The 27,560-nt window shown below is 36.9% G+C and overlaps 1 protein-coding gene across 1 annotated transcript; it reads right to left on the reverse strand.

The window, feature by feature from the left end:
* Positions 1-371: 371 nt before the first annotated feature.
* LOC118826860 lies at positions 372-27,049 on the reverse strand. The gene is made up of 9 exons (XM_036597892.1): positions 26,944-27,049; positions 24,859-24,923; positions 4,152-4,514; positions 3,814-4,041; positions 3,390-3,734; positions 3,080-3,289; positions 2,702-2,792; positions 2,551-2,605; positions 372-611 (listed from the first exon to the last, which is right to left on the reverse strand). Coding segments are annotated over exons 1-9 (1,599 nt in total). The 5' UTR covers positions 26,946-27,049.
* Between the last annotated feature and the right edge of the window lie 511 nt (positions 27,050-27,560).

A 27,560-nucleotide genomic window follows, 5' to 3' on the forward strand; every position in this document is an offset into this window, starting at 1 on the left:
CTGCACCGGACAAATAGCACGACCTGTATCTGCAACACTGATTTTGCGCACGAATAAGAAAAATAAACAACGTGCGTTCAGTTAAAAATAAAGCATGACAACGATTAAAAGAAAACGAGAGAACGAATTAGAAAATCATGGCCACGAATAAACAAAAACATGTCCACAAAGTAAAGAAAATGTGCGCACATTTAAAAGAAAACGAGGGAATGATTTAAGAAATCGTGACCACGAATAAAGGAAAACGTGCGTACGAACTGCAAAACGTTCGCTCGAATTATTATTATTTTTTTAGCTCCATCCCCTCCGGGGCTCCGTATTTCAGAGAGTTTTCTTGTTTCTTTGTTTCTCTTCATTGTTTCCTTCATCCCTCACTGGGGGGCAGCACTGTCACTGCTGAAGTTCACAGCTGCATACTGAACATCCTGGTCCTCTATGAAGTAAAGAGGAAGTGAGGAAGCGGGGGGCGGAGCCTCTTTCTGTATGTAAGAGCGCTTAAATTCAACACTGGAGTAGTGAACGCCATCCTGATTATCTGATTCGTCTCTCTGTGTGGGGTCAGAGGTCATGGCCAGGTCTGATAGGTTACTGTACACAGCAGTAGAGTCACACTGAGAGAGAGAGAGAGAGAGAGAGAGAGAGAGAGAGAGAGAGAGAAAGCACATAAGAATTTCATCACGTTTGGATGTCACATGAGCACATTGCAGTAATCTTGGCAGATAAAGATGTAAAAATATATTTCTAGATATTATTATTTATTTAAAGTTATACTACGTTTTGGGAATATGGAGACCTCTCTGGTGGAAATGTGTAACTGCACGGAACCTGTGGAAGAACATTTTATAGCATGGGTTGTGCTTTGCTGCCCTTCCCTGAATTCAAAGAAAACTGAAGCACGCGTCATCTGAGAGGATTACCTACTGTTGTCATCATATCTTCATCAGTATAATGTTGATTTTTAGATCATCTGAGAGGTAAACATTAAGCTGGAGCTTCTTTTTGAGTCTCTGTGTGTGAGACGTAAATATATAAATTGACATAACTTCAATTTTAACAAAAAAAGTTAAAATTCAACTTAATTCAATTAGCTGAACTTTTTAAGTTTAATTGTTTACTCTGCTGGCAAATACTTCTGCTTGTTTTAAGAAATAATGCTAGAAGAAAGCTAAATTCTTTTTCAGGACACAAAAAATCACTTCATATATACCATGAAGTATAGAAAAAGACTGAATAATCAAATAATAGTCTAACAGTAACATCATAATGAAATACAGTTGCATGCAAAAGTTTAGACACTCCTGGCCAAATTAGGAAAACATTAGCAAATATTAATGCACAGTTAATGCAAGGTTACTTTATATCTAATTAACTTAAAAAAATAAAATAGTAAATATGGATTGCACTAATGTTTGGGCACACTTCTTAATTTGCCTTGTTTGGCAGGTCAAGAATCATCTGCTGACAGTAGAGAGTTAAATTAATTCTGTGACTTTTCAAACCTTGTGCTAACACTCAATAACCACTGGCTCCACTGAATAACTGGCTGAAGAACTGGAAATGAAGCTAATTGATGCCTACAAAGCAGGACAAGGCTAGATATCAAAGCACTTCCAGTTCACACTTTCTCCTTTCTGAAGTGTCATTAAGAATTAGTGGTGAATTCCAGGCATGAACTGGAAAGAACAAAAAAATTCTTAAATGTAACTGTGCATATGCTGACCGGAACAGCAAAGCAAAACCTCTATATGACAGCAAAGGACCTGCAAAAGCATCCACTTGGAGGAGTCATCAAAAGTATGTATATATAGTTTACTTTGTTGTTGAGATTGTTTATGTTTTCACTTGAAAATCAATGAAATATGTAATTGGCCATGGTATTAAAACTTTTGCAGATAACTGTACATGTATTACCTACATTTAAAGATTATTTAAAGATTATTATTTCTTGAAGAGCACGTTTACGTTGTATGCAGAAGAGATTTTTGCTTCTTACTTCATGCAAGAAAAGTATCAGGTGTACATTATACAAAGGTAAACACCCACTGGAACATGTTTAGTTGTGATCTGTTACTTAATGAAACAAACAAATGAATCACAATTTTATTTACTACGTGTTAACTAATTTAACAGGTTAATGGGCAAACATGTTCTCTATCCATATTACAGACAAACCAATCCTTTCTCAATTTTAAATTTTTGCAAGATTCCTGTGAACATCACATTCATGAATCATCACATTTATGTAGCATTTCAGTTACGTCCATTAGATAAACTGGTTTTCTATAAAAAATGATTGTTGTTTGAAGCCATATCAGAGTTATGTTTTGCACAACTGAATTTGATAAAGTAAGGTTGGCAATCATAATATAATAATTTAATATATTTTTTTTTTCCTCAGGCTTAAATTTTGTAGTCTAGAGTTCAAGTCAAATTGTGAATCAGTTCAGGTCAGGTTTGAGCCAAGTTATGAATCTTTGAACATGTAATTTGAACTACTTTAGACAGAACTGCTGACTCAAGTCCCATCTCTGACATGCAGCTCCTCCTCACCTGCACATTCTCCCCAGTGTTATTGTGACCTTTAGCTGGGCTGGACTTCCTTCTCCTAAGAAGAAAATAATGAGCACTAAAATAAGAATAAACCTGCATTCATTTGATAGTCACTTGAAAAATGTATAAATTAGGTTAACATTTCACAAACCTCATCCAGATCCATCCTATGATGAGTAATAGAGCCAGAAAGGCTGCCACACCCACTGTGACAAACTTTAACACTGTGCTCTCCTCTGGACCTTGAGGACCATCACAAATAAACCATGAGCTACACAATCAATTAGAGTAGCAGAATCTGAGATGTGAATTCACATTGTTATTATAATGCACCAGTTTATAATACACAGGAGTTATAAAGAATGAAAGATTAGGTGTTCCTCTAAAATTAATTGTAGATGGATTATGCTCCAATGCTATAATGAGTCTATCCATGCTCTGCCCACATTCATACGTACCTAGTGTTGTAAGGCTGGTCAAGCTTTACACAATATTAAAAAAACATATCAGGGCTGTATAGAACTGTTACCTCCTAAAGCACAAGAATACTGGAGAACATCCTCAGTGCTTGCCGACTCCAGGTAGAGCTTGTTGTATCTGGTGGGTTTGTTAGTTACAGGCTGTCCGTTCTTGTACCAGATGTAAGTGGGGTTGTTGGGCAGAGTGCAGGTGGAGATACAGGTCAGTGTCACTGTCTGTCCTTCTGATGGAGTGGTGGGACTCACTTTCACCTGAAGATCTGAACATGAAAAAAAGAAAGTGTAGCATTTTTAGTATTTCAACATATACATCATTGTGAGTAAGAAGAACCTTAGTTACAGTTGGATGTGGACACATACCTGTAACACTCAGAATAACTCCAGGATAACCAGAGAAACTCCCTCCTGCAGTATCAGTGATGAATCTAAAGCAATATTGTCCAGAGTCACTCTTTGTCAGATTGTTCATTCTCAGAGCACAGTTTCTCACTTTATCTCCAAGAAACTCCACTCGACCAGCAAACTGCTCTTCCACACTCAGATCTGTCGGCTCCACTTGAGGCCGAAAGTAATACCAGAATGTTTTAGTAACTCTCTGATCTCTGGGATATGAGTAAGTGCAGGGAAAGTCCACTGATGAACCCTCCAAAGCACAGACTCTTCTGTCTGAGTAGGTCACACTCCAGCAGTTCTCATCATTAATACCTGTAAATATAAAAGATTATGACCTTTGTTTGTTTTTATTGGTACTGAACAATTAGACATGAACAGCTTTCATACTCACACACTGTATTGGATCGGATTTCAGGATGGCTGCTAACAGAGCAGGAGTAGCTGCCAGGATCATCACTACTATATGAACTCAAAACCTTCTGATGTTCATTTGTTTTGTGCTGATATCGTCCATTTTTGTACCAGTAGTAATAAGAAGGTTTAGAGGTCAGACTGCATGAAGAGCTACAGGTCAGCTCCATCTGATTTTTTGTGTCAGTGGTCATCCTCATCTTCAGATCTGAGTGGAATTGAATTTAAAAACATTCCAGAAAATATCTTGTACACATATTTCAACATTACAAAGTCATTAAACTGACTGATCAGATCACTGTAGTTGAGCTGTATTACCTGAAACTGTCAGAGTAACTGCTGTTGAGCTGGAATATTTCTGTCCTGTTTCTGTAATGACCATGAGGTGATATTCTCCTGAGTCTCTCTCTCTCAGGTCTGATATTGTAAGAGTATCATAGCTGTAACTGTATCTTGTAGTCTTATCATATCTCACTCGTCCTGCGTAGTCTGAGTCTAAAGCTAAATCCTCTGGATCTTCCTCGTTCCTCCATTTAGCTTTTTGTTTGGGGCTGAACCAGAAGCTGTGCTGAGGTTTGATGTTGGTGTTTGAGTGAGAGCACTGCAGGGTCTCTGTTGATTCCCGCAGAGCACAGATAGTCTGAGGACTGCAGGTCACTCTCAGAGTCTCACCCAAAGAACCTGAAACTGAAACAGTGTGCAGCACTGAGTCTGCAGGATTCCCTGCACATTGTACGTAACATCATATTTCATCACTCTTAATTTTGGTGACTTGAATGCTATGGCATTTCCAAAAGAACTTCAAGCTGGATATTTTAGTACATCCAACATCAGCATGGGAACACTATGGTTTGTAAGGCTCTATTCTTCTCTATTTTAAATTTTTAGTTAATTATTAATTTAACCTTATGTTCCATCTCTTATCATGTTCTCCTGGGTCTTGTTGTTAGACTGCCTCTGGCTATTTAATGCCCGTCTTCATCTTCAAAGTATTGTTTGACTGTAATCTATGCCAGTGGTTCCCATTCCTGGTCCTTGAGCACCACGTCTTAGAGTTTCCCCTGATGCGACTAAATAAATAATTATCAAGGCCTTCCTGAAGTGAACTGAGTGAGTTTAAGCAGATACATTCAACACTAAAACATGCAGGGCAGTGGAACATGGTTTCTCCATTAGTATGTGTTCTAGGATTGTTCTATTTTTATGCCAAAGTGGTCAAAGTGTGAAAATGTTACCTCTGAGTTTTATATGTTTTTTTAAGAAGCAAGCAGGAGCCATTTTAAAAATTTTGTGTTGGCTTGAAGATGAGACAGGCAAATGTTAAGTATCATAAAATCTAAAAGCATTTCATTTTCCAAACACAGGTCATCATCTGACAAAGGGAAGGTTTGAGTAACAGACACTCGTTCAGCTGAACTAAGGCTAAAGCTAACATTAGAGCTAACACTAGAACTAATCATTGTTAAGAAGGTGCTTAGGATACATTATTGCACTCATTTGATTAACTATCTAGTTTGTTTTCCCTGAGAGCCAGATAAAGATTTCCACTGTTGGCATAATGCTAATTCTTGCTGATGTCCTTATGAGATTAGCATAATCACATTTACATTTTATGGCAGTTCTAATATAAACATGGTAATTTGAAACTCTTTTAGTAAAAATGTGAAGGCCTGCCTTTGTTTCCATTAGTGTGTTAGTGTTATTTTCTAGTGATATTTAGCATAATTTGAAGAAAGAGGTGATAACCAAATTATATAATAAACAAACTGCATACTACATAATTTCAGCAAAAATTACTTCATTGTTTTTTTTGAGGGCAATACAACTGTTATTAAACATTGCAAGAACTGTGTCTGTGATTAAATATATACAACTTGTAAAATAAATTATTAATTCAAAATAAAAGTAAAATACTGTCCACTTATTGATGCTGGGTGTAAAGTTAACATGTAGGCTTATTGGCAGGTAGTACTATCATTGAGAACCCTTCCCACAGAGCACTAACTTTTACTGAGAGCTGTGAAAGTGCTCCAACATAAAGTATATAATTTATTTAAATTATATAAATAAATTTTTAAATCACATAATCATTAATATATGTCAGCCACATTTATAATGACATGACGGTATTATCATATCTGCAATTTTAATGTTATTTTCTGCTAGCAAACTGCAATTTTCCTCCAGGATCAATAAAGTTCTATCTATCTATCTATCTAGCACTGTAATGGCTTTTTCTATGTTGAATTAGCTTCAAGCTACTATTCATCTCTTGCCAACACAGACATTTGAAGCTGCAAACAGACTTTCAGGTTAATTATTCAGAAAACATTCCTACTTAAAGCCTAACTTTGAATATTACTGGCCTATTGGCTTGTTTGCAGTCTGCTGAGCTGGTTGTTAGACAAAACCATGTTCTTATGTAGGGCAGGCATAGGTCAGTTTTGGGCCTTTTATTTTATTTATATGCTATTTATGATGGCAAACATACATGTATTCTCTTTGTTATATCTGTGTTCACTGTGATTGTTCAGCAGCTCTCTGATTCACTCAAAGGAAGGAGCATGACGTGTGATCAGAGTGTGGAAACATGGTGGAAAATTGTGAAACCAGAGTTGAAATGTGTAAAAATTTTTACTTTAAAGTAGGAATTATTGAATAGAGGCACATGTCTACTTAAGAGGTAATCCTGGGTTTAATAGATGCTTTTTACATTCTACTTTGGACTCTATCCTTGGTTAAAAACTGTACACACCAGACTAAACACCATAGTAAAATCAGAATAATCCTACCTGGAATACTCAGCAGGATGATCAGTGATAGGATTCTACTTTTGAAGCCCATGGTTTCTCCTCATCTGTTGTCAGCATGTCCAAACATTTACACTTAACTGTATTTGGAAAAATATATTCTGTACAATAAATTACAAACAGGACAACTCTAGTAAATAAAATATTACTTACGTTCTCTAAGGAAGACACTGTTCTCTAGTTGTGTGTGGGTGCGGTTTGTGTCTTGAGTGAATATGAGCCACTGCAGTCTAATTTCCTTCCCTTTTCTGTGTGGTCAGTGAAAACAGAAGGCTTTTTCCCTCATTTAGCAGCCATTTTCTCTTTTCTCTTGTTTTATACTTCATTACAATTTTTGTTCAAGTAATTTGAGACTCTAGGTTGGATTCCAGATAGGGAATGAGCCACACGCTGGGCTACACAAAAGTATGAATGGAGATTCTCCACTGAAAAAAACAATGGAATCTATAACTAGGCTTAATCCCTGTCTAGGAAACTGAACCTAGATGTTAATGTAAAACATTACATGAAAGTTGCAAAGCTTCAAAATCTAATAATAAGCAAAAACTACACAATACGTAATGCTTTGCTGGCCCAGGAAAATGAGGTACACAGTACTGGGAGGTGCTTATGTTTCATCTTCTACCAGTCTAAGTTTCATGAAAAAAGATTGTTCGATCTGTTGCCATGCCAACCAATAAGCCAATCTCTAAAACATACCCATGATGTATGAGGAACAGTGACCCTTCGCCATGGTACATTCACAGAAAAAAGGTACTAAACTGTGACTGGGTCAGTACCCCTCTAGGGACCCTCAAAGTACCTTTAGTCAGGGAACATAACTGAACCATAATCCACTGAAATGATATGTTCTAAGCTGTACTGACTCCACACACCCCGTCTCGTCTCCAGGCTTTTATTTTACTGTTCTGTTTTAAAAAGTACAAATACGAACTTTTCACCTGGAAAAACTTATTTAAGGTTCACAATCAGACCTTAAAACCACTGTCGAACCTTTGAGGGAACATTTACACTGTTTGTACCTTGATGAACAAAAAATGTACCTGAACAGAACCTTTATTTCTAATAGTGTACTGAGAAGGTGATGATGAAGATGCTGAGCATGGGCATCATCAAACCATCAGACAGCATCTGGTCCAGTTTAATCATTCTTATAAAATGGGATGGCAGCTGGCATATCTGCAATGACTTTACAAAGCTAAGCCAAGACTTAGCTTTCGACTCATATCCCCTGCCCAGAATCAACCATCGTCAACAGACTAGGAAAAGCCCGGACCTCACAAAAGTTTACTGGAAGGTCTCCCTCACACCAGATATCACACAAAAAAAAGAATGGCTACTGAGATTACCAGGTTTTGCTGTTCAGCCTCTGTATACTTTAAGAAATAAAGGGTCTAAACTGTCACTGGGGTGGGACCTTCAAGGTTACATCTTAGTACCTTTAGCCAGGGAGCATAACTGTACCATAATCCACTGAAATTGGATTTTCTAAGTTGTATTGACTCCAAGCACCCCATCTCATCTCCAGGCTTTTTATTTTATTAGGTTATGAAAAGGTACTTACTTTTCACTTGGGAAAACTTCTTAAGGGTACACATTTGGACCGTAAAACCACTGTTGTACCTTTAAAGGTACATTTACATTGTTTGTACCTTGATGAACGAAAAATGTACCTGCACAAAACCTTTATTTCTAACAGTGCAGAACACCAGCCATTTTCCACCACTTTCCAGTGGCTGATGGACATCGTGCTAAGACTGTGTCAGAAATATGTTTCAGGGTTCTGGATGATGTGGTGTTTCAGGACATTCATGGGGCTGAACTCTCCACCAGCTCCAGAAAATTCTTGGACTATGAGAAGCTCAGCACCTGTGTTATACTATTGGACATAGAGTTCTCCAACCACAGGCAAAAATGGTGGCCAGAGTACAACACCATCCATGTAAGTGATTTTTGGGGTTGGTGGGACATTACAGGTTCTTTCTTCCTAACATCTCCTCAATAGCCTATAAAGTGACAGGAAGTGACATAACCAGAGAGGCTTTTCTGAAGTTCCTCATCCATCTGCAGAAACCCTGACTTCAAAGACTTTTCATTTTCCAGACTGATGCCTCCAGTGTGGGAGTAGGGGAAGTCCTCAGCCACGATTTCGAGAAGGACGAACACATAATCCTGTAACCAAACTTAACAGTAGGATGCAGCAGTCAAGCAGGAGACCTCAGCCCTAAAATGGGCCCTACATGAACTGACATATTATCGCTTAAGTAGAACTTTCACTTTGATGACTGACCATGTCCTGCTACAATGAATGTCATAAGCAAAAACTTCAGATACTGGGGTCACTCACTGGTTTCTCTCCCAACAGGACCTTTGTTTTCATGTAAGGCTTTGAACCGCCACCCAAAATGGCATCGTTGATGACAGCTCCACTGGTCACTGTCAAAGGTGCTGAAAAATAAACACCAGCCTTGCTGGATGCCAGCTAAATCGAGTATACAAACACTCATTCACTTGGGTGAGTAGCAACAGAGCAGAGTTGACTAGTTTTCTCTCTCGCTTGGTATAAGTGTTGACTACACTGCTGTACATGGCTCTGCATTTTGAAAAAGATGGTTCTTCTTATATCTGTCATACTGTAAAGTAGTTTAATGGTCTGCTGCTTGGAGACAGCGCACATTAGTTATTTTCTGACATCAGACTTTAATGATAGACACAGTCTTCAGGACTGAGTTCTTTTTATTGAACTTTTTGGTTCATGCTTCAATTTTGATGTCTCTTCCAAAAGAGAGAGTAGAAAAATTTAAACTTGCATGTAAAGGAAAAGTACAATTCAACATGGCAATACTATACCATTTATTTACCATATACCAACATACTTCAGTTGATTTATATTTTTAATTAGCAGATGTTTTTTAAGAGTTAGATTTAAGATTTTTTTTAATGATTACTTAAAACATTACAAACTTGGAGGTGTTAAAAGTGTTGAATGTTATAATTCGGATGAGCTCTGATTCATCTCTAAGGTCATTCTGGTGACCCTAATGTGGATTCCCACAATCAGATACTCCGATTATATATCTTGTGGAATAAGCGGAGAGAAAATACATTTCAAGGATTATTTTCTCTGGCTATAAATATCTTAACATGTATTTTCATAGCCATATTCTGATCTGAGTCTCCATGATGACTTCAGTACAGACTGAATTTAGGATAGTAGCTATTACAGAATAACAGTTCCTGACTTTATAATCTCATCATTAACTCCAGATAAGAAAACAGCATCACACAAACATCCTAACTAGACTAAAACTCCTCTTATAAAAGCTCCTTTAAGATGACATTAAAATCATCTACTTAGTGCTGTATTTAGAAATTACTGATGAGTCCAAATTTATTTTAGGTAAACTAGAAAAGACAGTGTTTATTACAACTTAGATTATACAGTATTATATTATAATTATACTGTTGTTTTCCTAGATTCCTGGATCCTGTGTATATATGTTTTAATTAGCATTTGTGAATGCAGTGATGAACTGTTTTCACAGACAGTGTTTTTCAGAAGTGTTTCTGAGCCCATGCAGTGATTTCCACTGCAGGATCATGTCTGTTTTTAATGCAGTGCCATCTGAGGGCCCAAAGATCACGGCCAGCAAATACTGGTTTTTGGCCTTGTCCCTTACATACAGAGATTTCTCCAGATTCTCTGAATCTTTTAATGATATTATGTACTGTAGATGATGAAAAGCAAAAGTTCTTTGCTATTTTATCTTGAGAAACGTTCTTCTTGAATTGTTGCACTATTTGATCGTGCAGTCTTTCACAGAGTGGTGAACCCCCTCCTCATCTTTACTTCTGAAAGACTCCGCCTCTCTGAGATGCTCTTTTATACCCAATCATGTTACTGACCTGTTGCCAATTAACCACCAGGTGTTTTTTAAACATTATACAACTTTACCAGCCTTTTGTTGCCCCCATCCCAAATTTTGGAATGTGTTGCTGGCATCAAATTCAAAATGAGCAAATATTTTTCAAAAAACAATTTCTTTTATTTATTTAGTTTTTGTTTACAATTTTCACAGCAACCCAACTTTATGTATGTAATGTATATACTATGTATACAAAATATAGAAACAGAACACACAACGAGAGTTTGCCTAGATGTGTTAGCTTAGCAGACTAAAAAAGTTGCATTAATTACAATCTTTCTTAACAGGCATTTTGTTTTGTTTGCTGCTTTTCGGTTATTGTTGTTTTGACCACAGTAACAAAAAACTCTATAAGCTAGTGTAAATCTAAAGTGTAAATCTGAGTTTCTGAGGTATCACCTGCTTTAATTTAATTTATATTAACCTTACTGAAAGAATAACTTATGATGGCACACGAAGTGGCACACATAAATAACATAATAAAGTAACAAAAACTGACTTGAGTTCTGAAAAAAGAAAGCAGCCAATAAATGTTGAAAGCACCTTACCGCACCACTCCTCCTGCATATGTCTTTCCACTACAAAACATTTCTTTTTGTTTGTTTTTTAATTATGTTTTACATTCATGGTACAAACAAAAAGCTAAATGGAGGAACAAGGAAGATCCAGAGGATTTAGCTTAAGACACAGATGACGCAGGACGAGTGAGCAACAAGACCAATAAATACACCTCCAGCTCAACTCTTACAATTAGAGAAATGAGAGAAAGAGACATAAGGAATATCAACTTATGACCATTACAGAAACAGGACAGAAATATTCCAGCTCAGCAGCAGTTACTCTAACAGTTTCAGGTAAACAGCTCAACTACAACTCTTATAATTTCTACAACAGGTTTTAACAAATCTGTAATGAATCGTGAGCACAACATATTTGCTGGAATTATTTTAACTTTATTTTCACTCAGACCTGCAGATGAACATGATCTCTAATGTTTATAACAGTCCTGTCCAACTACTCCTGCTCTGTTAGAGACCATGATGAAATATGTCCCAATACAGTGTGTGGGTGAGTAAGCTGTTAGTAACTGTGTATGAACCAAAAAACTGTGTATAAAAAAAAAGTTACATCAAATCAGAGGGTGATAATCTTTCACTTTTACAGGTTTTTTTTTGATAAGAACTGCTGGAATGTGACCTACTCAGACAGAAGAGTCTGTGCTTTGGAGGGTTCATCAGTGGACTTTTCCTGCACTTACTCATATCCCAGAGATCAGACAGTTACTAAAACATTCTGGTATTACTTTCAGTCTGAAGTGGAGCAAAAGAGAAATTTGCTGGTCGAGTGGAGTTTCTTGGAGATAAAGAGAGAAGCTGCACTCTGAGAATGAACAAAGAGTGACTCACTTTCATTTCACTGATACTGCAGGAGGAAGTTTCTCTGATAAACCTGGAGTGACAGGTATGTGTTCAGACCCAACTGTCTAAATCTGCTCCTGTTCACTACTATACATTTCTGAGTATAAAGAATGAGGCTTTATTTAGCTAAATATGGTGCACTAAAAATGACTAAAAAATATGAATGAAAGTATGTTGTCCACTGGGTTTAAAATACATCCACTGTTAGGGCAAAATTGAAGAGGTTAAAACAATCAGATCAGGAAGGGAACCTGCCTGAAAGAGGATTAATGTTTATGTTACCCTCATACACCATGAGGAGTATGGTTAGTGAGGCAGAAGCTTCTCCAAGGATCACAGATGAAAATTTGTAGAGGATAGCAGGGTTTTGATGTCACCAAATCTCCAAGGCTGCAATAAGATTACTACCTCCATGACAACAAACTATGTGGAAGATGTACCAGAAGAGCACATTTTCATTTAACTGCTGTCAAACATAAGTGCCTAGAGCTTCCCAAATGGACGTTTTAACTGGTACCAGGTTCTATGCTCAGATGAGACAAATGTAAAACACGTTTTTTTGTGTAAATGAAAATCTAAACTAAAATAGATCAGTGGCCACATAACCAAGCTTTTGACATGGCTGCCATTGGAGAGTTTCTGAAATGAAGAGGAGAACCCAGAAGAGAGGCCCTATGAACCTGATGGACCTGGAGAAATTCTGTGTTCAGGAGCGATCTCAGATTCCTTGCTCTGTTGTCCAGTTTCATTGAATGGACATTTTCCACCACTCCATCAGAAGGACAGACAGTGACACTGACCTGCATCTCCACCTGCACTCTGCCCAACAACCCCACTTACATCTGGTACAAGAACAGACAGCCTGTAACTAACAAACCCACCAGATACAACAAGCTCTACCTGGAGTCGGCAAGCACTGAGGATGTTCTCCAGTACTCTTGTGCTTTAGGATGTAACAGTTCTATGAAAGCCTGATATATTTGTTTTTAGAAATAACATTTTCCCTACACCTTAATTCATGGGAAAAATGTTATCATTAGTGATATGGGATAGGTTATGCACAAGGTATTAGTGCTCATGGACAGGTGTAGGTGATAATACATGATTAGAAGTTTAGCAGTGTGGTGACAGGGTGAGACGACAGTGAGCAGTACAGGGGGTGAGGAATAACCTAGAATATTACAAAGACAAAAACAATTGTGTAGACTTCCAAATTCTTGTTTATAATCATAATAGAAATAAGGCTTACTTACAGAAATTAATCAAGTTTGTTGTTTCTGAAGGTCCAGAGGAGAGTGCAGGTTCATCTTCATCACAGTGGGAGTATCAGTCTTTTGTTCCTGTAAAACTACTAATAAAAATTAATTGTTCTCCTGATCACTTTCTGATAGACTCCAAACCCTGGAGACGACACCTTCTCAGCTCTAAATCCCTCCACCATGTCCTTAGATTATGACCCGCTGACAGTAAGTCTATAGTCATTGTGACTGTGTATAACAGTGATACAGTTTGAATTTGACTTTAGCGGGGGCTGATTACAGCTTAGAAGGAAGCCTAATATCCCAGAGAAATTTCTATATTGAGAATAACAACCACCAACAAGCCAACATGCTTACTTCATTGTAGCTTTTGTAACAAGAGAGGAGAAATATTAACACAACACACAATTGCTGACCTTATATTAACTTGCCTTATTATTGTAACAACTGACATTAGAGCACAGCATATATTGGCCGAATAATTGGCTACCTTATACAGCACTAAGTAAAGATATGTCTTGGCAAATGGTTAGAGTTTTTTTTCCCAAAGTAGTGATTTTTTTTTTAACACAGCTAACATTACTGTTAAGCTAGCTCATTGAGCAAAGTAATGCTGTGTTGACATATTGCCTCATTGCAGAGTTGGTGTTAAACAGTGAGAGTAGGCTACACAATCAGTGGCAACATGCAGCTGTGTAAACATTACCAGAAAGTCAGAAAAAAGTAGCAATGTACCATTGTGTAACCAAGTGAATGTTACCCTGCAGAGTGAGTTTAGTTGTGTAAGATTCTCCTGGGTTTTTATCTCCAGCATGTCAGAAGTTCTTCCAGTGAGATGTACTCATCCCTGAACCCTGAAACCACGATGCCTGATTATGACTCTGATAGTAAGTCTGCACTCTGTGTTAATGTATTTGGTTCCATATATATATTTTTTTTTCCTGTTGTGTGGCTTTCCTAAGAACACAGTATTGTTCTTGTATTGTGATTAAGGGTATCTCACTACAGATCCTGCATCACCCTATATCCTAAAAGGCCATTTCCATCATCTTTTCATCCATTCTTTTTATTATTGTTTTTTCCTCACAACCTATACATACTTGCAGAATCTCTAAGTAAAGTTCTTTGATTAACAGTCATGGGCACAAGTAGAGGAACCTAAAATTGTTCCTTCCATTCTTCTGCCACAAATGTGTTAACGTAGTTAACATTGTGAGGCCTGACAAGCATCACATGTTCCTGCAAAATTTCAGTTTATTCATTGAGGTAGGACTTGAATGAAACATAATGTTGAGATGCCCATTTAAAATGCTATGCTACTAACTGTGTTGGACTCTGTTATTGTAGGTGGGTTTTTCAATCATGCTAATGCTAGTTTAGTTACCCAACAAATAAAAACTTGCTTTTTGCCACAGTTTCACATGGATTGGTGACTTGCCATCGTCAACACCCTGTTTTCCACCTCCTGTTTTTCTTCTCTCCAGTGCTCAGCGTTGCTGTTGTACTGATTCCCGTCTCTGCCTATTCCACCTGGCCCTAATTTATACTCGTATTTAGTCACATAATTTGCAAAGTTCATCAGCAGAAATTGCCCTTTGGGGTCCCATGCAGACCTGTACATAAAATAATCCTGGCTCCCACTGCCTAAACTGTATAATTCCTCTTTTGGCAAAATAAAGACATGTTCACTTGGTACAGCCAGTGTATTAACTCTAAAATTCACTGGGGTGTCAGGTGTGACTGTGTGGCGATTGCAAATGGTTTACATAGCATACATGAAGCAAGCCTCTTTAGATAATTTCAGCTGTAATTTTCTCAGACAAAAAGGAGAAGACAGAATAGAATTGCAGAGCAACACCTGTAAAAAAGAAAATGACTCCAGGATTTCTTATGAATATATACAGGAAATTGCACTGGCTCACATGCACATTTTGTGAAAAGGACTACTGAGGATTTATTTAAGTGGTTCCTTTTCCCCCATTTATTCTTAACTTACACTTAGGTCTTTTAATTTACTAGATTACTAATTAATTAGGTTGAAGGTGTTGGTAAGCCAGGTCCTCCTCTCCTCAGCACTGCTTTCTACCAACTGTATTTAAAAGCTGCAATATGCTTAATTTTAAACACCACTTGAGTTCACACACATCTGCAGTGCAAGCAGCATTGTTTACTCTGTACATCTTTTGTGAGTCTGGAAGATTAAAGGATTTCTCCACTAGGGGGCAGCTCAGTTTTTGCACCACAATAAAATCAATAAACCTGGTTAAAATTGAGGAAGCTACCTTAATGTTTCTTCTGAGAAAACGTCAGAAACAGGCAGAAGTGGCTGAGAGAATGAGAAGTGGTTTTGTTCACATTGTTTCCTTTGGCATTTTGTGGACACATTACAAGAATGAACGAGAGGCTGTATATTGTTTGTAATAAGCACAGGATATACTAGGCAACCATCTTATTCATATGTTTGAGAATTTACCCATTCAATAGTTTATAACTATTAAAACATTCAGATTTGGATTAGTTCATGAATCTCAGGCCCCCTTATTTATTCCCAGGCTCTTCAGGGAACTTTACAACATGTATGGCAACCCATCAAAAACTTGCAATAGTACTGACTGTTTTATACAAATAATAGATTAATCTGGAATCACAACAAAAACTTTCATTAAATTATGTTCCTTGAATTTCTCAAATGTGAACAAAAGCAAAAAAAAGATTATGAATCTTTACAATTTAAATTAAACGTGATTTAAATCTTTGATATACTGAGCATTTTTAACTTTTTAAGTTTTTCTCAAATGTAAACTCTGATGAACATATTACTTTTTGACTTTCTGACTTTCTAAGACATCTCAATCAAATTCAGTTTTTTTGGCAATTGCAAGTTGATCCAACCAGAAAATCCAAAACTGCTAAAATCACATTTGAAGATATAATTGTATTTTCTAATGGTTCTGTTTAATCAGGAGGCAGCCGGGCACAATTTAAGAGATTTAAAAGAATCTTTTATTGTATTTATTAACAAAGTGTTTAAAAAATAGAGAAAAAAGACACTAATAATGTGTCAATGGAATAAAGACATAATCATAAAAAATATTGAATAAAATAAAATGAAATTACTGTTAAATGGCTCTAAATGTAGGTATTGTGATATAAACTGGGTCTGTTCTACAGTTTCTCATTAGGCTGAATGAATAACCGACTCTAAATGTAGGTATTGTGATATAAACTGAGTCTGTTCTACAGTTTCTCATTAGGCTGAATGAATAACTGACTCTAAATGTAGGTATTGTGATATAAACTGAGTCTGTTCTACAGTTTCTCATTAGGCTGAATGAATAACTGACTCTAAATGTAGGTATTGTGATATAAACTGAGTCTGTTCTACAGTTTCTCATTAGGTTAAATGGGATTTTGTTCCCAGCATTCTGTAAAGCTTGTAATATTTCACCACAATACACTGTCAAAAATGTTTTTTTTCCATTCAACCTAAAGAAACATAAATTCTTATGTTAATAACAAATTGTACTGGTTTTATTCAACTGAAATAAAAGCTTTGAATGGACAAATGTTTCGTTTAAAATATTTATGTGAGGTTAATAAAATTAGTTAAACTGATTCTACCACATGAAGGAACATGTAACATGGAGATTTAAGCAAAAATGTAAGTATTTACAGGTTCTAAAGAAAAGATGAAAGAAAAAGATGATGGAAGCTGATGTTTTTGGGATGCAGGGTGATGCAGGATCTGTGGTGAGAGACCCTCAGAGTCTCATAACCACAATACAGGATTCACAGCATTGGGTTCTTAGGAGAGCTAGTAACATTCTGAAAAATAAAAGAACATTAGAAAAACTTACAGAACCAAATACAACAACCAGGAGAACCCTTAAAAACACAGAGAGCAGGCTTACTGTCAGAGTGTCATAATCAGGCATCATGGTTGCAGCGTTCAGGGATGAGTACATCTCACTGGAAGAGCTTCTAACATGCTGGAGATAAAAAACCAAAGAATCTTACACAACTAAACTCACTCTGCAGGGTAACATTCACTCAGTCATAGAGACTGTAGACTTACCGTCAGAGTGTCATAATCTGAGGACATGGTGGTGGGATTTAGGGCTGTGTATGTGTCATTTCCAGGGTTTGGCGTCTATTAGAGAGACATCAGGAGAACTTTAGCAGCTTAAATGGTAAGTCAAGTTCATTTATACAGCACCTTTCATATATTATGGTCATTCAAAGTGCTTTACAAATAGCAAAGTTAATCCAAATTATGACAAAGTCAAAGAATAAAGAAAACGTGATTCAAACCCAATTAAAACGATAGATTTTAAAAGAAAATAATCATTACTCCAAAAACTAAATTAATTTAAAAATAATAGGAAAATGTTTATGAACAAAAAAGTAGAAACATCTCTCAGTACCTGAACATCTGCACTTCTCTCTGCTCCTTCCCTTCCTCTTGATCACAAAGCACCTCCACATCAATCCTGTGATGAGGATTAAAGCCAGGAAGACTGATACTCCCACTATGATGAACATTAACCCTGTGTTCTTTACAGGAATTCCAGGAGCTTCAAGAGCTTTACAAACAAACAATGAATCATATGATCAATTATGGCAGATTAACAATGAGAAAGTTTATTTTATCGTTTAGAAGAATGCCCAGTTTAGTCATGATGTACAATGTAAAGAAAATGTATTTGCCTCCTCTCCTGATTTCATTTATTTTTTCATATTTTCATAATCACACTGATTTGTTTCATATCCTCATACAAAATATGAAAAAGAGAACACAAAGAAACACAAATGCCAGTATTTACATTAACATGTCATTTTTTGGAAGAATTTAAGTTATGCAACATGTAAATCACCCATGTGAAAACTTCACATTGCTAGAAAGATTCTATTTAAGTGATGTTTACATTAAAGAGCAAATCAAGCCTGGTTGTGTCCAGTTTTTTTGGTCACAGTTATCAACTAAATTCCTGTTAACATGTTGAGTAACTAAGGGCACAAATACTTTTTTACACAGGGCCAGTTGGTGTTGAATAATGTTTTTCTTTCAATAAAATATAAGGCCATTTTAAGTTTTGCTTGAGAATCTGAAATAAATGTGACAAATATTCAAAAATACTTTTTTTCATGACACTGTACATCACTAAGATTCAGTTAATTCTGAAATAGTCAGCATTTTTCATTTCTATTACAATGGTGTAGGTAAAGTGTTATTTCAGGGAGAACATGTCAGACCTATGCATAACCTAACCTTACCTCCTAAAGCACATGAATACTGGAGAACATCCTCAGTCCTTGCTGACTCCAGGTAGAGCTTGTTGTATCTGGTGGGTTTGTTAGTTACAGGGTTTCCGTCCTTGTACCAGATGTAAGTGTGATTGTAGGGCAGAGTGCAGGTGGAGATACAGGTCAGTGTTACTGTCTGTCTGTCTGATTTAGTGGGGGGACTCGCTTTGACCTGAAGATCTGAACAACACAAATAACACAAATTATCCTGTTGTTTGTTTATAGAATGAAGGAATAATTCTGTTTTGACTTTAGATGTTATTTTTTTCATCAGGCATTGCAGTTATGTAATCATTCCATTAACATCTTTAAAGAAATCGATCAGCAAAATAAATATTTTATACAACTTCTCTATGAAACAAAATGTCTGACAAGACATGTTTAGTATCCAAAGTGCTTCTTTTGTAATTTGTCCAGTTCTGGAAATCTTTTTTTTTTTTCCCAGCAAACGTCTAGTTGAATTCTGTGATTTCTGTGGTTTAAATATACATGTCAGTCATACTCAACTAAATACAGGCTACAGTAGATTTTTCAGTAACACTTTCTATGAATATCGTGTCAATTACCATCATTAAACGCACTCATAACACGTTATAATCGATTCATAAGGTATCATAAACATGGCTATAAGTTTTTCTAAAATTAATTACACTTTTTAGCCATGCTTACTATGTATTATGATTTGTTAACATAATGCTTTATAAGTAGTACTAATAACATATTAACAGTGCCAGAAAAGTCAGTCCCAGCTTGCAGAATGTAAAGTAAAATGAGACAAATAAGTTTATTCACTCTATGGCGTTTCCAATATTTTATTTTTCACTGCTGATGCTGTTAGGGCTGCAACTTTGGGGCTTCAAACTTGAATATTCAGATGCCCCCAACAAGTTGTCCGGCCCAGAGTTATTAGTACATTGTGCTCTCTTTTTAGATATTTATAGCCATGTTTATGATGCCTTATGAATGCATTGTAATGTGTTATTATTGTGTTCTGACGTTCGTATAGACATGGTATTCATAGAATGTTATACCGATTTTTTATATTCTGAAATATATGGCAGAGACAATACAAAGGAACTTAGACAGTTAGGTGTGGACATGTACCTGTAACACTCAGAATAACTCCAGGATAACCAGAGAAACTCCCTCCTGCAGTATCAGTGATGAATCTAAAATAATATTCCCCAGAGTCACTTTTTCTCACATTTCTCATTCTCAGAGTGCAGTTTCTCTCTTTATCCCCAAGAAACTCCACTCGACCAGAAAACTGCTCTTCCACACTCAGATCTGTCGGCTCCACTTTAGTCCGAAAGTAATGCCAGAAAGTTTTATTAACTGTCTGATCTCTGGGATATGAGTAAGTGCAGAGAAAGTCCACTGATGAACCCTCCAAAGCACAGACTCTTCTGTCTGAGTAGGTCACACTCCAGCAGTTCTCATCATTAATACCTGTAAAAGAGAAAGATTATCACCCTCTGATTTGATTGGCTCACAAATAATTAGTTCTGATCAGCTTTCTTACTCACACACTGTGTTGGAATGGATTTCAGTATGGCTACTAGCAGAGCACATGTAGCTGCCAGGAGCAGTCCTGTTATTTACACTCAATGCCCTCTGAGATGTAGATGTCCAGTCCACATATTTTCCATTTCTGTACAAGCCGTAATAACTAGGTTTAGAGGTCAGTCTGCAGGAAGTGCTACAGTTGAGTGTCCGTTTTGTGTGTATGTCAGTGTCAGCAGCTAACAACAGCAGATCTGAGTGAAAATAAAGTTACAGCAAATACTTTAGACAAATATTTCACACAAACATGTACAAATTATCAGATTACTGTAGTTGAGCTGTATTACCTGAAACTGTTAGAGTAACTGCTGTTGAGCTGGAATATTTCTGTCCTGTTTCTGTAATGATCATGAGGTGATATTCTCCTGAGTCTCTCTCTCTCAGGTCTGATACTGTAAGATTTGTGCTGGAGCTGTATCTGTATCGGCTGGTTGTGTATCTCACTCGTCCTGCGTAGTCTGAGTCTAAAGCTAAATCCTCTGGATCTTCCTCGTTCCTCCATTTACCTCTCTGTTTGGGGCTGAACCAGAAGCTGTACTGAGGTTTGATGGTGGTGTTTGAGTGAGAGCACTGCAGGGTCACTGTTGATTCCCGTAGAGCACAGATAGTCTGAGGACTGCAGGTCACTCTCAGAGTCTCAGCCAAAGAACCTGAAAATATAGGAATCCCAGAAATCAAAGTAACATAACCTTGCATAAAATAGAACTAATGCCAATTCTAATTTTGAGTAGGTTATTTTTAACATTGACAGCAAAACCCACTTAGTAACTGCAGGCCTTCACGTGGATTAAACTCCTCTGTCTGTTGGTTTTTGGGAAGCACACTGGTCATCAATAGTTTGTTGTGTGTTAAGCCATATATCACATAAATTATGGCAACTCAAGTAACAAGTTTCATGTAGAACTGCAGTGCAACCTTTCAGAATTGTCGACTAGCATTAGAAAGAAAGCTATTTAATTACTATTTAATCCCGTTTCCAAAAAAGTTGGGAAGTTGTGCAGAATGTAAATATAAATAGGATGTGCAAATCATATACACCATATTTTTAAAGGAAAATACTACAAAGACAACATATCAAATGTTGAAACTGAGAAATTTTGTTTTTTTAAAAATATACCATTTTTAATTTGATGCCAACAACATGTTCCAAAAAATTTGGGGGCATGTTTACCGCTGAGTTTATCACCTCTTCTTTTAACAGCACTCTGTAAGCGTTTGGGAACTGAGGAGACACTGCTGTAGTTTTGAAAGTTTGTCATATTTTTCATTTTATAATGTGCCAAATGTTTTCAGTAGTGACAGGTCTGGACTGCAGGCAGGTCAGTTTAGCACCCGGTCTCTTTTAATATGGAGCAATGCTGTTGTAATACATGCAGAATGTGGTTTCACATCGTCTTGCTGAAATAATCAAGGCCCTCTCTGAAAAAGACGTCGTCTGGATGGCAGCATATGTTGCCAAAACATGTATATATCATTCAGCATTAATGGTGCCTTCACAGATGTGCACGTCACCCATGCCATGTGCACTAATGCCCCCTAGACCATCACGAATACTGGCTTTTGAACTGTGCACTGATAACAAGCTGAGTGGTCTTTAGCCCGGAGCACACAGTGTCCATGATTTCCAAAAAGAATTTCAAATGTTGATTCGTTGGACCACAGGACACTTTTCCACTTCCCACTCAGTCCATTTTAAATGAGATCAGGCCCAGAGAAGGTGGCAGCGTTTCTGGATCCTGTTTATATTTGGTTTCTTCTTTGTGTTTTAGAGTTTTAACTTGCATTTGTGGATGCAGTGATGAACTGTTTCTCACAGACAGTGTTTTTCAGAAGTGTTTCTGAGCCCATGCAGTGATTTCCACTACAGAATCATGTCTGTTTTTAATGCAGTGCTGCCTGAGGGCCCAAAGATCACGGCCAGCTAATACTGGTTTTCAGCCTCGTCCCTTACATACAGAGATTTCTCCAGATTCTCTAAATCTTTTAATGATATTATGTACTGTAGATGATGAAAAGCAAAAGTTCTTTGCTGTTTTATGTTGAGAAACGTTATTCTTGAATTGTTGCACTACTTGATCATGCAGTCTTCCACAGAGTGGTGAACCCCTCCTCATCTTTAATTCTGAAAGACTCAGCCTCTCTGAGATGCTCTTTTATACCCAATCATGTTACTGACCTGTTGCCAATCAACCACCGGGTGTTTTTTTTTTTATCATAACATCACTTTACCAGCCTTTTGTAGCCACCATCCCAACTGTTTTGGAACGTGCTGTTGGCATCAAATTCAAAATGGGCATATATATGAAAAAGCAATATAATTTTTCATTTTCAACATTTGATATGTTGTCTTTGTACTATTTTGCATTAAAGTATAGGGTTTAAATGATTTGCAAATCATTGCAATCTGTTTTTATTTACATTTTGCACAGCGTTCCAACTTTTCTGGAAATGGGGTTGTATTTAGCTCTACTAAAAGGAATAAATATGTCACAAAATCCCTCCTCTATGTATGTCAAATTGGCTCCACCCTTTCTCCACCTCCTCATTATAATATTGACCTGTGTCCTGTTGTTAAACTGCCTCCAAAAATAAATATTATCCCTTTTTCTGGCTTTGTTTTCAGGTTTGTAAAGGTTGTTTGGCTGTAATCTCTACAGTTCTGAGCAAGCACTCATTGGTCTATTCATTAGTATGTTTTCTAGTCTTGTCTAGTTCCTTTTTTAGTTCCTGTTCAGTTCATGTATCTTTTGGTCATTCGATTTTCATTTCAAAACCAGTATTGACAAACAGAAAAATGAGATGGTTCTTATTTTTGCTTCTGTTATTGTCAGTGGAAAAATCAAGAAATAGCTCTGTTTTACAGTTTCACAACTAATCATAAACGCATATAACAAACAAACAGAAGTAGAATAAAGGGTCATATTTTACTTAACCAAATTTAAACATTTCAATCACTTCAACCATAAATATACATGCAGAGTGCATATATAGCCACAGAAGCTCAGAAAACTGGCAGATTACAGTTTGAAAATTATAAACACAGAAAGACGTGGTATGAGTATTGAGACGATAGGCCTAATTCTGACATTTTGAGAGGCTATGTGACATTTTTAGGTGTTTGTTTATTTGACACAGCCTGTTCTATCAGCAACAAACTGAAGCGATATGGGTAAGAGACACTCCTAGAGGAGTCCTGCAATTTTACAGTGAAATAAAAGAGAACTGAAAGTCACATTGCCCAATAACGAGGAGAAAAAGGAATACTGTAATGTCATGTCGTCAGAGGTGGAAAAACAGTGAGCTGTGCTCTATCCTGTGTTCATGGCGGTCTTATAATAATGTGGCAGCTGCTCCAGTTTTGGAAAAGGAGCTTTAGGGGTGGATAATGCAAAACTGCAGCATGGGCTCCTCCACCCCTTGTAAAAAGGGACATTGTTGTGGTTTAATGCTGTTAATTTTGTTGTTCTGTTAGTCTATAATGTGCGTATGTATTATTTGTGTTATTCTGTGTCAAACTGTGGGTTTAGTTTTTTGGGTTAAGTTTTACCATGAAGCAGAGATGCAGGTTAAAAGTGACCTTCCCTCTTAACGAGCTGCTCTGATGTGTCTTTTCTGCTGGTGTAAATAACGAGCACTCCTCATATCAGAATCTTGGCCTCTTTCTGTCTTCTTTTTCCCCAAGACACTACAGCACTGATCATTTTGATTGAACGACATTCCATCCTCCAAGTGCTGCACCAACCAACATCTTCGTTATATTAAACTATCACTGTAAGACTGTGTTGGGCTTTAGGTGCTGTTAAACTGTTTGCTGTGAATGAAAAGTGAGAATTAACCATAATTTACACACAGAAACCACCAAAATCGTGAGTGTAATCTAGTGCTCATTTACCTGTGTGATGCACATACAAAAGAGAAGTCAGAGCTCAGCACAACACCGAGAAAATACTTCTTAACATGAACTTGAGCGCATCAGCAGCACAAAGCCTCCCATTAAATGACTAGAGTCTGTTTTCTTTACATTATCATGTTATACTATATTTTATTAATATGGAAAAACAACAGGCCTGATTTCTGTGATTTCTGAGCTCATGTAGCCATACGAGCGCTCTGCACGTTTATTTCTGGTTGAAGTGATAGAAAGGTATAAATTTTGATCAGTAAAATATGACCATTTATTCTATTTCTATTTGTTTGTTATTTGATTTTATGATTAGACTGTAAATCTATACTATATTATAAGCTACTTCTTGATTTTTACTCTGACAATAACAGAAACAAAAATGGGAACCAAAAATTGCTTCCTATTTTCAACACTGGTTTTGGAAGGAAAACTGAATGACCAAAAGATTCACCGATGCTGTTCTTTGATTTCTTGTGTTGATATTGAGATTACTGTGTCTGTGTGTTGAATACCTGCCCATCACCTAATCTTCATTTGGGTGATTTATAACCTTTCTGCTTTATAGACGCTTTTTTATTCTTACTCTCTTTTTGTATTCACCCACCCAGTGTCTCTCTCTCTCTCTCTCTCTCTCTCTCTCTCTCTCTCTCTATCGGTCTTTCTCTCTTTCCGTCTCTCTCAATCTGTACACTTCACCCTCTTTATATTCGCCCACCCATTCTCTCTCTTTCTCTCTCTCTCTCTCTCCCTCTCTCTCTGTCTGTCTCTCTCTCTCTCTCTCTCTCTCTCTCTGATAAGCTCTGATAAACTCAGCAGTTCAGTAAAATCAGAATAATCCTACCTGTAATGTTCAGCAGGATGATCAGTGATATGATTCCACATTTGAAGCTCATTCTTCCATCTGACCTGATATCAGCAGAAACAGAAAATTGAGTTGTTAAGAATGAGCCCTTTCTGCACATTTATTTTGTATGATAATTGTTAATTTGCAATATACTACAAGAATATACCACTTTACAACAAGATCAAGAAAAAAAAATACATTTATTTATTTACAAATGATTTAAAGTAAGTGTTTAAATAGTTTTTAATTACACTGTAAAACCGCGGCTCATCAGATCTACCTAAAAAATAACTTCATGTGGTAACAAATAAATTAACTAGTTTTATTCAACCTAAATAAATACTTTGAATGAGCAAATGTTTTAAATCAATGTAGTATTTTAGGTTGAATAAAACTAGTTCAACTGCTTGTTTCCACATGAAATAAATTTTTAGGGAAGATCTGACGAGCCGCTTTTTACAGTGTAGGTCATAAAACCTAAAACATCATCTAAATGGGACATCCTGCCTGATGGCAGAAATGTTTTGTCTTGTTAGTTTTAGGTTTTGTGTTTTCCTGCATTTATTGCACTTGGTTCATTTTGCTATGGTCTCTGATTGGAGAGGGCGGGGCTAAGAGCTGCCCTAGGGTGTGTGTATGCATACACAGTTTAGAAGCAGAGTCTCTCCATGTTTTCTGTATTTTATGGAAAGTGTTTTCAGAGTATCTGCAGATCTGAGATCATAAACAGACAAACATTCAGGAGCTTTAAGGTCATTTAGAGCTTTAAAAACCAGCAGCAGAGCTTTAAACTCTCTCTAAGAGATCCAGGCAGTCAGTGCAGCGTGTAAACAGGGGAATATGAGCTCTCTGTGTTGGTGCTGTGAGGAACGCTGCGTTCTGTACGGGTTCTAGAGGATGGACTGTTCTCTCCAGTAAGAAGAGCATTACAGTGATCAACTCTGCTGAACAAATGCAGCTACGAGTTTCTCTGCGTCGCTCTGAGAGAGAAAAGGCTGAACTTCGGTGATTTTTCCATAAGGAGAAAAAGCTGCTTTCTGTTCATTTTAGTACCAAGATTCAGTCTTTCAGTAGTTATTCACAGAACTACAATATTCACCATAGAACTGTGGGAGACACAGACCAGAGTGATCTACACACTTACAAAAAGATGGCTCTTCAAGGGTTCTTTACATTCTCAGAAGTAAAGGTACTAAACTGTCACTGGGGCAGGACCCCTCTTGTCACTGGGGTGGAACCCTCAAGGCTCCATCTCAGTACCTTTAGTCAGGGAACATAACTGAACCATAATCCACTGAAATGATATGTTCTAAGCTGTACTGACTCCACACACCCCGTCTCGTCTCCAGGCTTTTATTTTACTGTTCTGTTTAAAACATTCGGTTATGAAAAGGTACAAATACGAACTTTTCACCTGGAGAAAACTTATTTAAGGTTCACAATCAGACCTTAAAACCACTGTTGGAGCTTTGAGGGAACATTTACACTGTTTGTACCTTGATGAACGAAAGATGTACCTGAACAGAACCTTTATTTCTGACCTTGTAGGTAAGACAATGGTTCTGTTTATAACCATGTGTTCTGTATATAACAATTTCCATGCTTAAATTGTTCTTTGAATGATAAAATGGTCCTTCAGATTGATGGAGAATGTGTTGTGTATGGTTCTATGTAGCACCAAAAAGCTCCTATTGTTCCAAGCTTTACATTGCGACAGTAGTAACAACTGGTGCTCTACATAACCATTTTCAAAAGTTACAAATACAAAAAAGTTCTTTAATGTGTACTAAGCAGAGTTTAATACAGAGAGAGAAATGGACAGTTCTGTTCAGAGTTTTGTTCCTTCAACATGTTATTTTGCCATTGGTTGTTGTTATTATGCATTGATGATTACAAGAATACCTCAGTAAATGTTGTAATCTTGCTGAGCTCAAGTTCAGAAACAGAACTGATACACACACCAACCACACTAACCATAGCACCCAAACTTTTACATTTAACTTTAATTGGATAATTAGATTACTCACAGTTTTAAACAATTAGAACAGATAGAACAGCTCTAGTAAAGAAAACGTTACTTACATTCTCTAATGAAGACTTTTCACTCTTTTCTAGCTCACTGCTGTGAGCTGTGAGGAGAGCGTGAGTGCGGTTTGTGTCAATATGTGCTGCTGCAGTCCAGCTTTAACTTCCTTCCCTTTTCTGTGTTGAGATTTAAAGGGAAAACAGAAGGTCTTTCTTTCATTTACCATTCATTTACTGTTATGTTTTTAAACACAATCAAGTTTCTGTTTATTTGTACAAGTAATTGTACACTTATAAACCTCATACACTTAAAATCCCAGGCTTATTACATGCTAAGGCTTATTATTCAGTATGGCTTGCGAATCAAACTGCCTATTCAAGTTATTTTTAAGTTACAGAAGCGTTTAATAAAGGTTCAGGCCCACCAGCATGTCTGGGCTACTTGAGGAGTTAAAAACATCACATGAAAGATGCAAAGCTTGCATATCTGACTCATTAAAAACTACAAAAACGACACAATCCGTAACACTTTGCTGATACGGCAAAACTAGGCACTCAGACGTGGGAGGAGATTGTGTTACGTCATCTACCAGTAAAGTCTGGGTTTGATGCAACAGCCTTTGGTTCTGTCACCCTGCCAGTCAACATGTCAGTCAACTGTAAAATATCAGAAA

Source organism: Colossoma macropomum, unplaced genomic scaffold (assembly GCF_904425465.1).
Source record: "Colossoma macropomum unplaced genomic scaffold, Colossoma_macropomum, whole genome shotgun sequence".
Taxonomy (NCBI): domain Eukaryota; kingdom Metazoa; phylum Chordata; class Actinopteri; order Characiformes; family Serrasalmidae; genus Colossoma; species Colossoma macropomum.

What these genes read in the sequence shown, in the direction of transcription:
- LOC118826860 (XM_036597892.1), bottom strand. An exon ending in AGTTATTCTGAGTGTTACAG is followed by an intron (nt 3,290 to 3,389) that starts GTATGTGTCCAC and finishes TTTCATGTTCAG; the next exon opens with ATCTTCAGGTGAAAGTGAGT. An exon ending in ATAGGATGGATCTGGATGAG is followed by an intron (nt 2,606 to 2,701) that starts GTTTGTGAAATG and finishes TTTTCTTCTTAG; the next exon opens with GAGAAGGAAGTCCAGCCCAG.